Source organism: Pseudoliparis swirei, chromosome 1, assembly GCF_029220125.1.
Source record: "Pseudoliparis swirei isolate HS2019 ecotype Mariana Trench chromosome 1, NWPU_hadal_v1, whole genome shotgun sequence".
Lineage (NCBI taxonomy): Eukaryota > Metazoa > Chordata > Actinopteri > Perciformes > Liparidae > Pseudoliparis > Pseudoliparis swirei.
Window position 1 is genome coordinate 15,005,462 of NC_079388.1, and position 13,594 is coordinate 15,019,055.

The 13,594-nt window shown below is 41.9% G+C and overlaps 1 protein-coding gene across 4 annotated transcripts in view; it reads left to right on the top strand.

The window, feature by feature from the left end:
• Positions 1-13,594, top strand: part of LOC130194309 (adenylate cyclase type 2-like) — a 52,835-nt gene that overhangs the window by 11,315 nt on the left and 27,926 nt on the right. For all 4 annotated transcript variants that reach the window (XM_056415279.1, XM_056415287.1, XM_056415264.1 and 1 more), the window contains exons 2-5: positions 1,221-1,418; positions 6,908-7,069; positions 7,564-7,713; positions 12,090-12,238. In XM_056415279.1, the coding sequence (XP_056271254.1) occupies positions 1,221-1,418; positions 6,908-7,069; positions 7,564-7,713; positions 12,090-12,238 (659 nt within the window). The remainder of the gene's footprint in view (positions 1-1,220; positions 1,419-6,907; positions 7,070-7,563; positions 7,714-12,089; positions 12,239-13,594) is intronic.

The window sequence follows — 13,594 nt, forward strand, 5'->3', positions numbered from 1 at the left end:
ATACATGTGCAGTCTGCTCATACATGTGCAGTCTGTTCATGCATGTGCAGTCTGTTCATGCATGTGCAGTCTGTTCATACATGTGCGGTCTGTTCATGCATGTGCAGTCTGTTCATACATGTGCAGTCTGCTCATACATGTGCAGTCTGTTCATACATGTGCAGTTTGTTCATACATGTGCAGTCTGTTCATGCATGTGCAGTCTGTTCATACATGTGCAGTCTGCTCATACATGTGCAGTCTGTTCATACATGTGCAGTCTGCTCATACATGTGCAGTCTGTTCATGCATGTCTGTGTCATGTTGAACCTCGACTCTTACAAGGACTCTGTCCTCGCTAGGACTCTAAACGAGGGAGAATTGCTCCTGAAGGAAGCACAGTTTGTTTTAGTTTGACTTTGTTTGTTAGGTTTACGGTTACATCTAAGTCTTAAGGTAAACCTGATCGGAGTTATGTTTTTGCATCGGTGCAAAGAAAGTGACGCGAAGCACAAAGAAAGTGACGCTCTGTTACGTCACATCAATTCTGCAAGTTTCATCACATTGAGTTATTATTTCAACACCAACCATGATTATTTTTTCTTCAATATTAACCGAGAGGTTTTGCTTCCTAAACCTAATATTAATTACCTTCGCATTGAAAATGCGGAAGGTTATGTTTTGATCGCCGTGTATTTATTTATTTATTTGTATGCATGTTATTCGCATAACAAAAAAAGTTTTAAACCGAATCGCATGAAATTTGGTGGGATGATTGTTTATTATCCGGGGACCATTTGATTACATTTTGGGATCAATCGGGTCAAAGGTCAAGGTCATGAAAAGGTCAACATCTTCTTTTTACCATAGCACGGTCAATTTTTATCCAATTGGCATGCAACTAATGCCAAAATGTTCATAATCCAATGCCCAATCTTGTGATATGCGAAGGTATGCGCTCTACCGAGTGCCCGTTCTAGTTCTACATATAATTGGGCCTTTCTGCAAGTGTGTTATGGGGATCTTTGGTTCAGAAATGTCGACATTCACCGCATGCGTTGGTTTGCAGAAACGTACAATGGCTACATCATTTATTTCTGGTGAGGGTCTTCAGTAGTATATCAATTAAACATTTATATTCGGGAGTGGCCTACTGAATATGCAAGTCAGTGTGTTCCACCCCAACAAAGTCCCTAAACCTGAAACTGTATGAACAAACATTTATTTCTCTCTCTCTCTAGAATACAGAAGACCACTTGACCTTCCTGATCACGGTTCCCGCTGCCCTCTTCCTCTTCCTGTCCATCTTCATCCTGGTCTGCATCGAGTCGGTCTTCAAGCGGATGCTCCGGCTCTTCTCTCTCCTTATATGGGCCTGTCTGGTCACCATGGGTTACCTGTTCATGTTCACCGGAGGGATTCTCAGCCCCTGGGACCAGGTAGATAAATGCATCTGTGTGTTTTTTTTTACGTCTGTGTATCGGGATGCGGATGAATCTGCGAGCATTGGCTCTACCTACTGTCTGTAGTACAGCTGCATTTCTGGTTGCACTTATTTGGGGGTGCAATTAATTTAATTGACTGTATGCTAAGCTCCACCCCCCTCCTTCTTTTGCCACACCTTTCAAGTTTTACCACTCGTAATTCAGAAACACGGAGGCAGACTTCTCATTTCTAGCTGATAGTTTATTTCGCCGGCTGAAACACATTTTATAATAACAATAATAAATTTTTGAGCTGGTCTCTGAGGGCTGTCGCTTTTTGAAATGAGGACTCTGTAAAGGGCTCGTGAATAATCTCTCGACGGCTATATACATAATAACATGATATTTTAAAGGGCCGAGGCTCAGCTGAAAAGTCAGCATCCTCATCAGTGGACGGTCCATTTAGAAAACATGTACATCAGGACACGGCGCTGTACAGCGTGCGTTTTAGAGCTTGTTAGCCCGAGTGTAGTGGCAGCTGGTTAAAAACCTTCACTGCACTTAAAGGAACCAAAAGCAGGTCCGACTAGATGAACACAAGTCTTAGGAGATGCACAATTTACAACGTGATCAACTAATAATAAGAATTCTAACTTGAATTGAATATTTTAAATGGAAGAAATGTATATGACAAAAAAAATAGCAGCATTTCAACATGACAGGAAGACGACCAGGTGGTTATATATCAGGATCAGAGAAACGCCACCCGGTACATGTTCGCCTTGAGCCCAGCTTTTTATGTGTAATCTTTAAAACCACAAAACGATAAATAAATAAAAAATAATACTAAAGGAATATCTGTAAGTTAATCTACTGTTGTAAAATAGTTAGTTGGACATGCGATTGGTTTGCAGCTTACATGGAAACAAACACAATATTTAATCCATAGTTTACGTGTGTTTTTGGTTTTAAAGACGACAAAAATGTCGCCATGTAAACTCTACTACGACCCCAAAGATATTCTTTAGAGATATTTAATGCTTGACAGGCATCAGTTCCTGATTTAAGTTTGGAAAGCTTTGATCCGACCTTCACTGTTCAGGGAGGGATTCTGCAAATGGTCAAGAAATAGCAAAAATAAAAAAGTTATGACCAGTAGGGCCGAGGGAAACGACAAATAAAATACAGGCAAGAAAAAAAATAGCAAACCAACCAAATTGCAAAGAAAAGCCAAGACAACTCACCTCAGTTGGCAACTGACTTAAATGCACACTTTAGCTATTTATCATTACACGCTCATGAAGTGGGAGAATAAAACATGATTGGTTTAAATGAACAGAGAAGAAACATGTTCAGACTCTCAACTCTCCCTGCTTGGTGAACTGACCCATTGATGCAAATAATTGGGTAACGACTAAGAATAATCACACTTAATAAGTCAAGTCTGGCATTTTGACTCACGCATATGTGCTCATGAGCGGTTATCCATATGATATATTAGATTATTTATTTTTGTACAGGCGCACCTTTGTGCACCTTTCTGCTAAATGTCATGTAATGTAATCTATATTCATGCATTGCATGATTGTATATGTGTGTGTGTGTGTGTGTCGGCAGTGAGGAATTAATTCCTTGTGTGTCACGCGCTAACAAAGCCTGATGAGAGCTGGAGGTCAGGAGGTCATCAGACGGACACATTAGCTTTCAGCGCCAGACTCCTCCTCTCTCCATCTCACGAATCCTATTTTCTCATCTCGCTCCCTGTCCCCCCGTATTCATCAGAGCCCATTTTTCTTCCCTCTACACCTGCTTCCTCTTCTACTGTCAAGACCCCCCCTACCCCCCCCTCATCCCCCTCCTCCTCCACCCACCCCGCTATGCCCACATTTCCTCTCTCCTCCGTTTCCCTCCCTCTCTCCTCTCAGGTGGAGATATTTTTATCTTCAGCCACCTGTGGGATCATCATCATTCTGCATTATTAATCACTCTCTTCTGCTCCCCTGACTCTTATATCCACATCAATCCGGTTATCCATCTGTCAGTCCGTCCTCTACACCTTCATCTATGAGAGATGTCGGGATAAGAAGAAGTTGCGATATCCACGGTGTTGTGATTCCTGCATCGTTTCCCTGTGAGACGTGTGTGTGTGTGTGTGTGTGTGTGTGTGTGTGTGCGGTCGATCTTCTCTTATTCAAGTCTTGCGACGCGTGTTATTGCCGGTTTGTTTTCTGCGAGTGAGAGTCGTGCCACTCGACTGAAGCGTTGAGAAGAAAAGATGTAAAGAAATGTCACTTTTGACTTATATCCGCCAAGAAAGTGCCTTAAAGTGGCAGCGAGGGAGCATTTTTAATATGTAAAATGACACGGGAGTCATGTGGACCTTGGATTATTTACACAGTTTCACCATCATAGTGGGAATTATTTTATTATATTTGATTCAGTAAACATGTACAATCTGTGGATCCACATGAATGCCTTCTAGTCGCTGACTTTATGATGGTAACGCCACACTGTGAACAAGAAATCACCTCTAAAGATGACAAATGACAAAGTAAAATGGTTGATAATCATATTACACATTTTAGTTTATTAATTTATTAGCCTGAAATATTCTGTTTAGTAATTGATGTCAAAATGTCATATTCACTAATCATTATTTATGTCTTTATTTCTATTTCTATCATCTCTCTCTCCATCTATATCTTGCTCTATCTCTATACCTGTCTCTCTGAATGTTTCTCGCTCTCTTTCTTTCCAGCAATTTATCTTTCTCCCCCTCTATTTCTATTCTTCCATCCCTCTTGCAGTTTCAGTTCATGTGAAGAAATAATTAAATAAAGACACAAAGCAGCGCCGAACTCCGGTGAAAAGGGAACAGCTGTATTGGCTGCCTGCTCTCCGCGGGTTGCAGTGATTGTGATTACCGAACACACGGAGCTCATAACAGGCCTGAAATAGAGAGGGAGGGAGAGAGGGAGGGAGGGAGAGAGAGGGAGGGAGGGAGAGAGAGAGATGTTTCTGTATTATTGTTATTGTGTTTTATTATTTGTGTTATCCATATGAATTGTATTTTTTTATTTTAATTTATCTTGATGCTTTGGCAATACTGTTATTGCAACATGCATGCCAATAAAGCCAATTGAGAGGGAGAGATGGAGAGAGGGAGAGAGGGAGAGGGAGGGAGAGAGAGGGAGAGAGAGAGAGAGAGAGAGAGAGAGGGAGAGAGAGGAGAGAGAGAGGGAGAGAGAGGGGGAGAGAGAAAGGGAGAGAGAGAGAGGGAGAGAGAGGGAGGGAGAGAGAGGGAGAGAGAGAAAGGGAGAGAGAGAGGGAGAGAGAGGGAGAGAGAGGGAGAGAGGGAGAGACTCTGTCATTCACTTTCAACCCCTCCACCTCAAACATGCTCACCTTCTCGCTGTACTCTAGAATAGACATCTTGTCGCACGCCGCGGCGTCTTCCACCGTCTCGCTGCGCCGCCCGGTCGGTCTCTGCTTCTATTTCATTTCTAAAGACCTTGGCGGCATGATTGAACGTGGCGGTTCACAACTGGCGCCCGATAATCAACTCTCACTGACCCGCGGGGGTGTCTGTGTTGGCACGATGACTCGCAAAAGACGTGGGCGCTTGCTTCCCCCAAAACAAATGCCGCAGAGCGTTAATACGCTCATAAATGCCAAAGTGAGCAAAGGGCAAACATTTGTTTGGATGAGTATTCAAGCGTGTGTGTGTGGAGGCAAAGGAGCATGTGCTGCCCTGGTGTGAACCACAGAGGGGGGCTGTGTGTTCGGAGGTGTGTGTGTGTGTGTGTGTGGGAGGGGGACATCTGAAGTGAGATGATGTCTGCGGCTCACATCTTCAGAGGTGTGTTTGGATTCAGGCTGCAGTGCACGACTCTCTCCACCCGCCCTCTGTCCTCCGTTGTTTTTCAAGAGGTGGGAGGTCAGGCTGAGGAGTTGAAGGTTACGGCGACGCCTTTTCGAAACGCGACGGCAGCGCCCCGTCATCTTGGTTACCCGTGGCAACAGAACGCCTCAAAACGCTTCCCTCGCAGCTCCGAGTTCGGGAACTTCGGGTCCTCTTTTGTGAGGAACTCGGTCACCGGTCACTGTTAACACTGTGAGGAGAATTGAGAGCTTAAAGGACTGAGAGACGAATGTATCTCAGTTGGCACATTTGAAAATGAATACTGTGTATACGTATCATAACACTCAGTGGCAGAGGGAGTATTCATATCTTTTATTTAGGCAACAGTACTAATATTACACTCTAGAATATTCAGTTCCAAGTAACTGAATGTCTCTTGTGTTGCTCTATATTTCATCCTCAGATTATTACTTCTCATACATTATTGATGCAGGATGTTACTCTTGTTGAGGTGGAGCTCATTTTAATCTATTTTCTATCCGACTGCAACTAATCATTATGGATTCATCTGTGGATTATTTCCTCCAAAAATATACTAAAAGTAGCACCGGCACGATGTTTTTTTTGCCCTCGAGGGGTCCAGCCAGATCAATTTCTGTCAGTTATTGTTTTTTTTAACGAGTCCGATTCCCTCCAAGCTGACCGTCTCATTAACTTCCTGTTCGCAGACTGACTCTCTGAACCTCAAAGACACAGGAATTAAACAGACAGGCAGGAAGGTCGGAGTTCATCTGGTGTCCCAGTCAAAAGTGAGGCTGGTTTGTGCTGGTCGTCGCCATAACAGGAAGGGAGGGGCTGGGGGGGGGGGGGGCAGGGGAAGTGGGCTGGGACAGGGCAGATGCATAAGGGCACAAGGTATCAATGAATGGCACAATAGGAAACACACATGTCATGGTACGAACACTAACAGGAACATGCACACAGGTGGAAGAGTAGCAAAATAAAGGAAACAAGCATTAAGCTCTATCAAAAGGTAAGTCTTATATTAATTCCCATCTTGAAGGAAATATTTGAGATATTGTAAAATACAGTTTTTTGGGGATTCAGTAAGGAATACTTCAGCCCCAAAAATATAAATTATATGTTACCTTGTATTCTTGTTTTTGTCATCGAAACATTCCTGATGAATTAAAGTAAAGGGGAGGGGGGGGGATCATCTAACAACAAAGAAAATAATATGAATTCTCTCCGTACCCACTGTGTGGATATATATATATATTTATATATATATTTATTTATATATATTTTTATTTTATTTATTTATTTATATATTTATTTATTTAAATATATATATATATATATTTGTTTATATATATAAATATATTTGTAGGTATATATAATATCAGTGAATGCGTTCATGATCCACTGTGCTTACAGAGTAAATCAGACAAAGCCAAGCTGAAGCATGATGGCGTTGGAAGTTGTTTGCTCCCTGTGCATTCCGCTCCAGCACTGGCTGAATTATTTAACGCTCTAGGGGAAAAAAAGAAGGAAAAGCTACAAAGCTGGGAAAAAAAATGTCCGAAAAACACGTCAAAGAGCTCTCAACTGAGTCGAGTCTTTCCCCTCTCCTTGTTTCCAGGTGTCCTTCTTCCTGTTCATCGTGTTCGTTGTCTACACCATGCTGCCCTTCTCCATGAGAGGGGCCATTATCGCCAGCGCCATCACCTGCTTGTCGCACACCGTCACCCTCAGCGTCTGTCTGGCCTCCACCGCCACTGAACTGGAGCCGCTGGTCTGGCAGGTAACACAGATAATTGCTCATGTTAAACCCAACCGTTTGAAATCTGCACACCTTCCTGCTACTGCGGTCAACGTGGCCCATATGTCTCTGCTTTGAGCTTCCTGTTCTGGTTAGCCTACAAATTATTGCTTCACGTTTGCAGCGAAGCAGCAGGGTTAGTTTCTGAAAACAGAATTGATCGGGTCACACACACACACACACACAGAGTGGAAAAGCACACTAACAATAAAACCTGCTCAGAGACGCTCATTTCCCCTGGATACAGCACCAAGGACAACATATTGATATGCAAGGCCACATTTGAAAGAGCTTGAGGTTGACACAGTTAAAGTGTGTGTGATCTGGCCTGGTTTTACGAGGTCATCATGTGGACTTAAGTGGAAGGAGTTAGATAATGGGGAAATTACACCTACAGGCATATCTGGGACGTGCGTCACCTCCTAGCAATATTTTAATGCCTTATTCTTTGTGTGTGTATGTGGTGTTTGTGGCAGATCTTAGCCAATGTGATCATCTTTACCTGCGGTAACTTGGCCGGGGCGTACCACAAACACCTGATGGACCTGGCTCTCAAACAGACCTACCAGGACACCTGCAACTGCATCAAGTCCCCCATTAAACTGGAGTTTGAGAAGCACCAACAGGTACACAATCACTTTGAATTTAACGTGTGTGTTTCTGGGTATGCATGCGATTCATTAAAGATGGCGCTGTTGGTTTTATACCTTTCACTGTTGAATAAAATGTTTTAACTCAAGATTACTAAACTGTACGAATAACAATCTAATAGTGACGACTATACGGAAACGTTGAAGCTACGACGAGGAACTTTACATTGTGTTCATTCGGCGGTCCCTGTGGTCAAAAGCAGTTTTCGAGTACTAAAAGTCCCCTTAACCCTCCTGTTACCTTTACATTTACTAACATATTTTACCCTCGGGGTCAATTTGACCCCAGCAATTAAAACCTCCAGAAAATTATTAGAATTAATATTGTTTCCCAAGTTTAAGTGTGAGGTACTTTATGTTTGTTTGTTGACAACCTAAATAGCCCTTTAAATTTATAAAAAAGTTGATATTTCTTATTTGTTTGACACAGTGAAAAACAGCCTGGGGTCAAATTGACCCGAAAGGTAACAGGATGGTGAAAAAAAAGAAGATGTTTTAATGTTTAATTAAATAGCGTTTGTCTGATTTTCCGCAAATGCCGAGCATTAAAAGTGCAGTGAACGAGATCGGGAGCATTTCTATTGCTTCTGGACACGGCGACACCTGAGCCAGCAGCTCGTAGCTAACGGGCGCTAACGGCACAAACGACTGCACCTTTCGTGACGGTGTTTACTTGAGGCGGGGGGGGGGGTGCTTTTCTGCGAGCTATATTTGCCATATGAGAGCGGTGCAGTGCGCTAACCGGTGGTGCACATTAATATGCACTCGCATCTATAAGCACACGCTCGACTATGTCAACGAAACAAGGAGAAGCTCGGGTAACGACACCGACAGGAGAGCGACGTCACTGCTCTACATCTTTATGTTCTTAATTGTAGTTTGCTGCTATATTAATAATATGAGTATTGTTTATTGCTCCTTTAATATCTATATAGAAGCAGACAATCTTCTCCCCGGGGGCCTTGTGTTATAGCTCGTACCGAGGCATCAGTTTTAACTGGAGACATTTACAACCTCCTTGTAGTAACTTTAACTTATTAACGTCTCTATTATACTTTGAGCAAAGAGTTTTATAATCTCACGAGACCCACTCTGGTTAAAAAAAGATTTAAACTAATATAGGGAACATTATAAACCTGCTAAACATCAGGTTGTTATTGTCAGCATACTGACTCACACGTAGCTGTAGACCCCTCGTTCTTCTCGTCTCTTTCTCGGAGCCACACAAACGCATAAGAGCCCAAATTAATTTTGTTTATCGCCAAAATACTGCAGAGTTTTTTCATGGAAGAGGAGTTGGTGAGTCGGTCGTGTCTAAAGAGGCAATATGCGGTGACATTTGCTTTAGCGTCTTCGCCCTGACATTATCCGTCCTCTCCGACCAGGGAAATGACATATGAAATGCTACATTAATAAGTGCCGGTCCACTCGGCAGGGACTAGCTAAAGTTATATTTTTAAGTATTTTCTTACTAATGGAGAAATGCAAAATGTATCATAAATATATGCATTTTAAATAGAAGTAAGAGGAGAGGCACCTCTCTAAATATTACAAATACCTCATCATGTGCAACTATATGTGACATTTCTCATTTATATTATTTATGTCATGTTACATAAGCAATTTATGGGCAGAAATCTTATGTGAAATGTATTATTATATCATTATGATATTATTATTATCGTATTATTATAAACATTCCTGGCAATAAAACTGTTTCTGATTCTGATTATGTCTATATTTTATTTGAATTTTTCATTTGAATTCAGTAGTAAAAGATGTATTACCACTGTTCAGTTACACATGTTTTGCTTATATATTGTATTTGAATAACAGGAAATATTTGGCTTTTGCAAACTATCTTCATTTTGTTTTTGTTTACGTGTGTGTGTGTGTGTGTGTGTGTGTGTGCATGCCAGTGCAAAACTAAACTAATCTGGTTCAATAGCTGAACACTGATCCCTTTGGTTCTTTAATCAAACACATCATTAATAAAGCTCCTTCTCTTCCGGCTGTTATACCCTTTCAGCATGCTCACAGTCGAGGGTTCATATTGCTTCAGTGCTGCATAAGTAAATAAGTGCGGGTGGTGTGGATTTCTATTTTTAGCTCACCCCCCCCCTCTCCCCTCCCCCTCTCCCCTCCCCTCCCCCTCCAACCCCTCTCTCCACTTAATTTGCTGCTGTGTTTTAGGAAATGAGCCTGTGGTGTGTGAACAATGTAATGACCCTCTCTCAGTTTTGAGCCGCATTCATGAGTCACACCCCCTCAGCTATTCGCTCTCTCTATTATGCACACGCACACACGCAAATTCTCAAAATCTCCCTCAAACAGCCGTCCATCCGATGTGGCTGGTGCTTCAGAACTTGAACTTCGCAGTTAAGAATACTTCAATTTTCTAGAACATCAACAGTCAATAGAAGTATATGAACCGGTGTCGAAGAGGAAATGCGCTGCACTAAGAGGTGCTCAACGTCATAAATGGATTATTTCACCTGCAGCATCAAAGTGAATCTATTGGTCTTATGGAGGATCAAAGTGAATCTATTGGTCTATTGGAGGATCAAAGTGAATCTATTGGTCTATTGTAGGATCAAAGTGAATCTATTGGTCTATTGGAGGATCAAAGTGAATCTATTGGTCTATTGTAGGATCAAAGTGAATCTATTGGTCTATTGTAGGATCAAAGTGAATCTATTGGTCTATTGTAGGATCAAAGTGAATCTATTGGTCTATTGTAGGATCAAAGTGAATCTATTGGTCTATTGGATGATCAAAGTGAATCTATTGGTCTATTGTAGGATCAAAGTGAATCTATTGGTCTATTGGAGGATCAAAGTGAATCTATTGGTCTATTGGAGGATCAAAGTGAATCTATTGGTCTATTGTAGGATCAAAGTGAATCTATTGGTCTATTGGAGGATCAAAGTGAATCTATTGGTCTATTGTAGGATCAAAGTGAATCTATTGGTCTATTGGAGGATCAAAGTGAATCTATTGGTCTATTGGAGGATCAAAGTGAATCTATTGGTCTATTGGAGGATCAAAGTGAATCTATTGGTTTATTGTAGGATCAAAGTGAATCTATTGGTCTATTGGAGGATCAAAGTGAATCTATTGGTTTATTGGAGGATCAAAGTGAATCTATTGGTCTATTGGAGGATCAAAGTGAATCTATTGGTCTATTGTAGGATCAAAGTGAATCTATTGGTCTATTGGAGGATCAAAGTGAATCTATTGGTTTATTGGAGGATCAAAGTGAATCTATTGGTCTATTGGAGATCACGTCTCGGCCTCAGTCTGCGCTCGGCTGACGATTACCCCCGGAGAAAATCTATTTAGGAGGTTAAATATTAGCTGTGGACGACGAGGGTTATTTTCTTTGTGCAGTATGAGAGAAAAGAACATAATGGAAAAGTTTTCTGACGTACTGAACTGTCCTCGCTCTCCTCGTTGGATACAGATAACCATGGCAACCGGAGTCAACCTCATGGGGACTAAAAGATTATTTGTGTTTTCTGAACTAATTAATAGGAAAAGAAAAACGAATTGCGCTTAGCAAAGGTTAATCTTATGGTTGCACTTCAATTAAAGCGTAGTTGACATTGCAACGCGGTTATGAACATTGCCGTTATTACCACATTGCATTGTGGGAGTTTAGGCAATGCGTTGAATTTCATTCTATTGCTTCCTGTTGTGGTTTTTTCACTCAGTTTTTACTTTCATGGTTCAAGATTCTCATTCAACAGGGTTAGAAAAGAAACAGCAGATGTATAATATTTATGCCTCACTAGAAACAAAAACACAGATTTCTATGTTTAAATGTGGAGGATGAGGTGCTGGGGGGTATTTTTATTTGTTCTACTTTAATGTTTTCATTTCTATTGTGTTCCGTTTTACTGTATTTCAGAGAAAATAACACAACAATCACCTTTTTTCGCCTTTTTTATTTGTTTTGTTTGACATGCCACCTTAATAGCCTCTTGCTTAGCACCTGTACGACTCCTGCATCTACGTAATTCAATAAACTGAATGAGCAAGATCTTCATTATATATAATTATCACCCATGTCTTCTTCTTTGACTCACACTAGACGAGTCCTGCTGTGAGTTAGAAATCCAAAACTAAAATGCAGATGAATATTTCCAGCCATCAGCCCCGAAATCCAGGTTCATCAGAGTCGGAGTGTAAATCTAACAAGTGTATTCCCTCACTATAGCCATGGTGTCATATAAGCATCTAAAGCCAAATAATAATTCATTTTCCACATGTTCTCAACGTAGTTCGCTTCGCCGTCGCTGTTTGACTCACGTGGCTTTCATCTGAACCTCCCCCCCCCCCCCCGTCCTCAGGAGCGCTTACTGTTATCCTTACTGCCGGCTCACATCGCCAGGGTGATGAAGGACGAGATCATCCAGAGGCTGCAGGGACCCAACTTCGGTCGAACGGAGAGCACCAACAACTTCCACAACCTCTACGTGCAGCGGCACACCAACGTCAGGTGAGGACTCCTTCTCCTTCGTCTGAGCCTCCGACATATCGACGCTCATCATTTGCGCGTCCTCGTCCCGGAGCTTGATGGCGTCCCACCTCCTGTCCTCCCCCTCGTTGACTTTTGTCTCTCTCGCCGCCCTCGCGTTTGGACCGCTCTCACGCTCCGCGCTCCTCCTCTCGTCCCACTTAAATTCCCCCCCGCTTCCTTTTCCATTTCTCGCCATCATTTTTTCTCTCATTTCTATGGCCAAATTCAATTCGGAGTTAATCCACCTCCATCGCACTCTTGAGGTCACTCTGTTCTCGGCAACACCTTCCTCTCTATTGCGGAAGTCCTTCGAAACAAATCCGGGATAACCACAAGAGCCTCTCTGTGGAATGTCCCCCAGAGATGCTTTCTGTCGAGCTGGAACCAATATCACCGTGTCCCTCTGAAGTAGGCCTCGGCCGTGTGTTTGTGTGGGTGAGTGTGTGCGCTCATGTTCATCTGGCTATTATCCCTCCAGTAATAACAGATCCTTGCGTGGTCCGGCTCACAGGCAAGAGGGCAATCTCCCCCGAACAAAGAACTCTCACTCAAGGACACAAGGCTCTGCTAGGACCCTCCCACACGAGTTAGTGGAGAGCGGCTGCCTCGTGATACTCGCTCGTTGGTTAGGTCGTGTGTTTCCAAAGACCGGTCCTTGTCTTTGGTGAACGTGCTTTTTAGAATATTTGCAGCCTCATCGGGGCGTGAGGTACGTTCACTCTGAACTAGAATATTTCTTATATGTATGGACGCTTTTAAAAACGGCATTCAAACAACCATTGAGTGTTGCTTTGTATTCTTTTTTTGTCTTTAACAAAATATATATACACTACCGTTCAAAAGTTTGGGGTCACTTAGAAATGTCTTTATTTTTCAAAGAAAAGCACTGTTTTTTCAATAAAGATAACATTAATCAGAAATACACACTATACATTGTTAATGTGGTAAATGACTATTCTAGGTGGAAACGTCTGGTTTCTAATGAAATATCTCCATAGGTGTATAGAGGCCCATTTCCATCAACTATCACTCCAGTGTTCTAATGGTACATTGTATTTGCTAATCGCCTTAGAAGACTAATGTCTGATTAGAAAACCCTTGTGCAATTATGTTAGCACAGCTGAAAACAGTTATGCTGGTGATATAAGCTATACAACTGGCCTTCCTTTGAGCTTGAAGTTTGAAGAACAAAATTAATACTTCAAATATTAATCATTATTTCTAACCTTGTCAATGTCTTGACTATATTTTCTATTCAATTTTCAATTCATTTGATAAATAAAAGTGAGTTTTCATGGAAGACACGAAATTGTCTGGATGACCCCAAACTTTTGA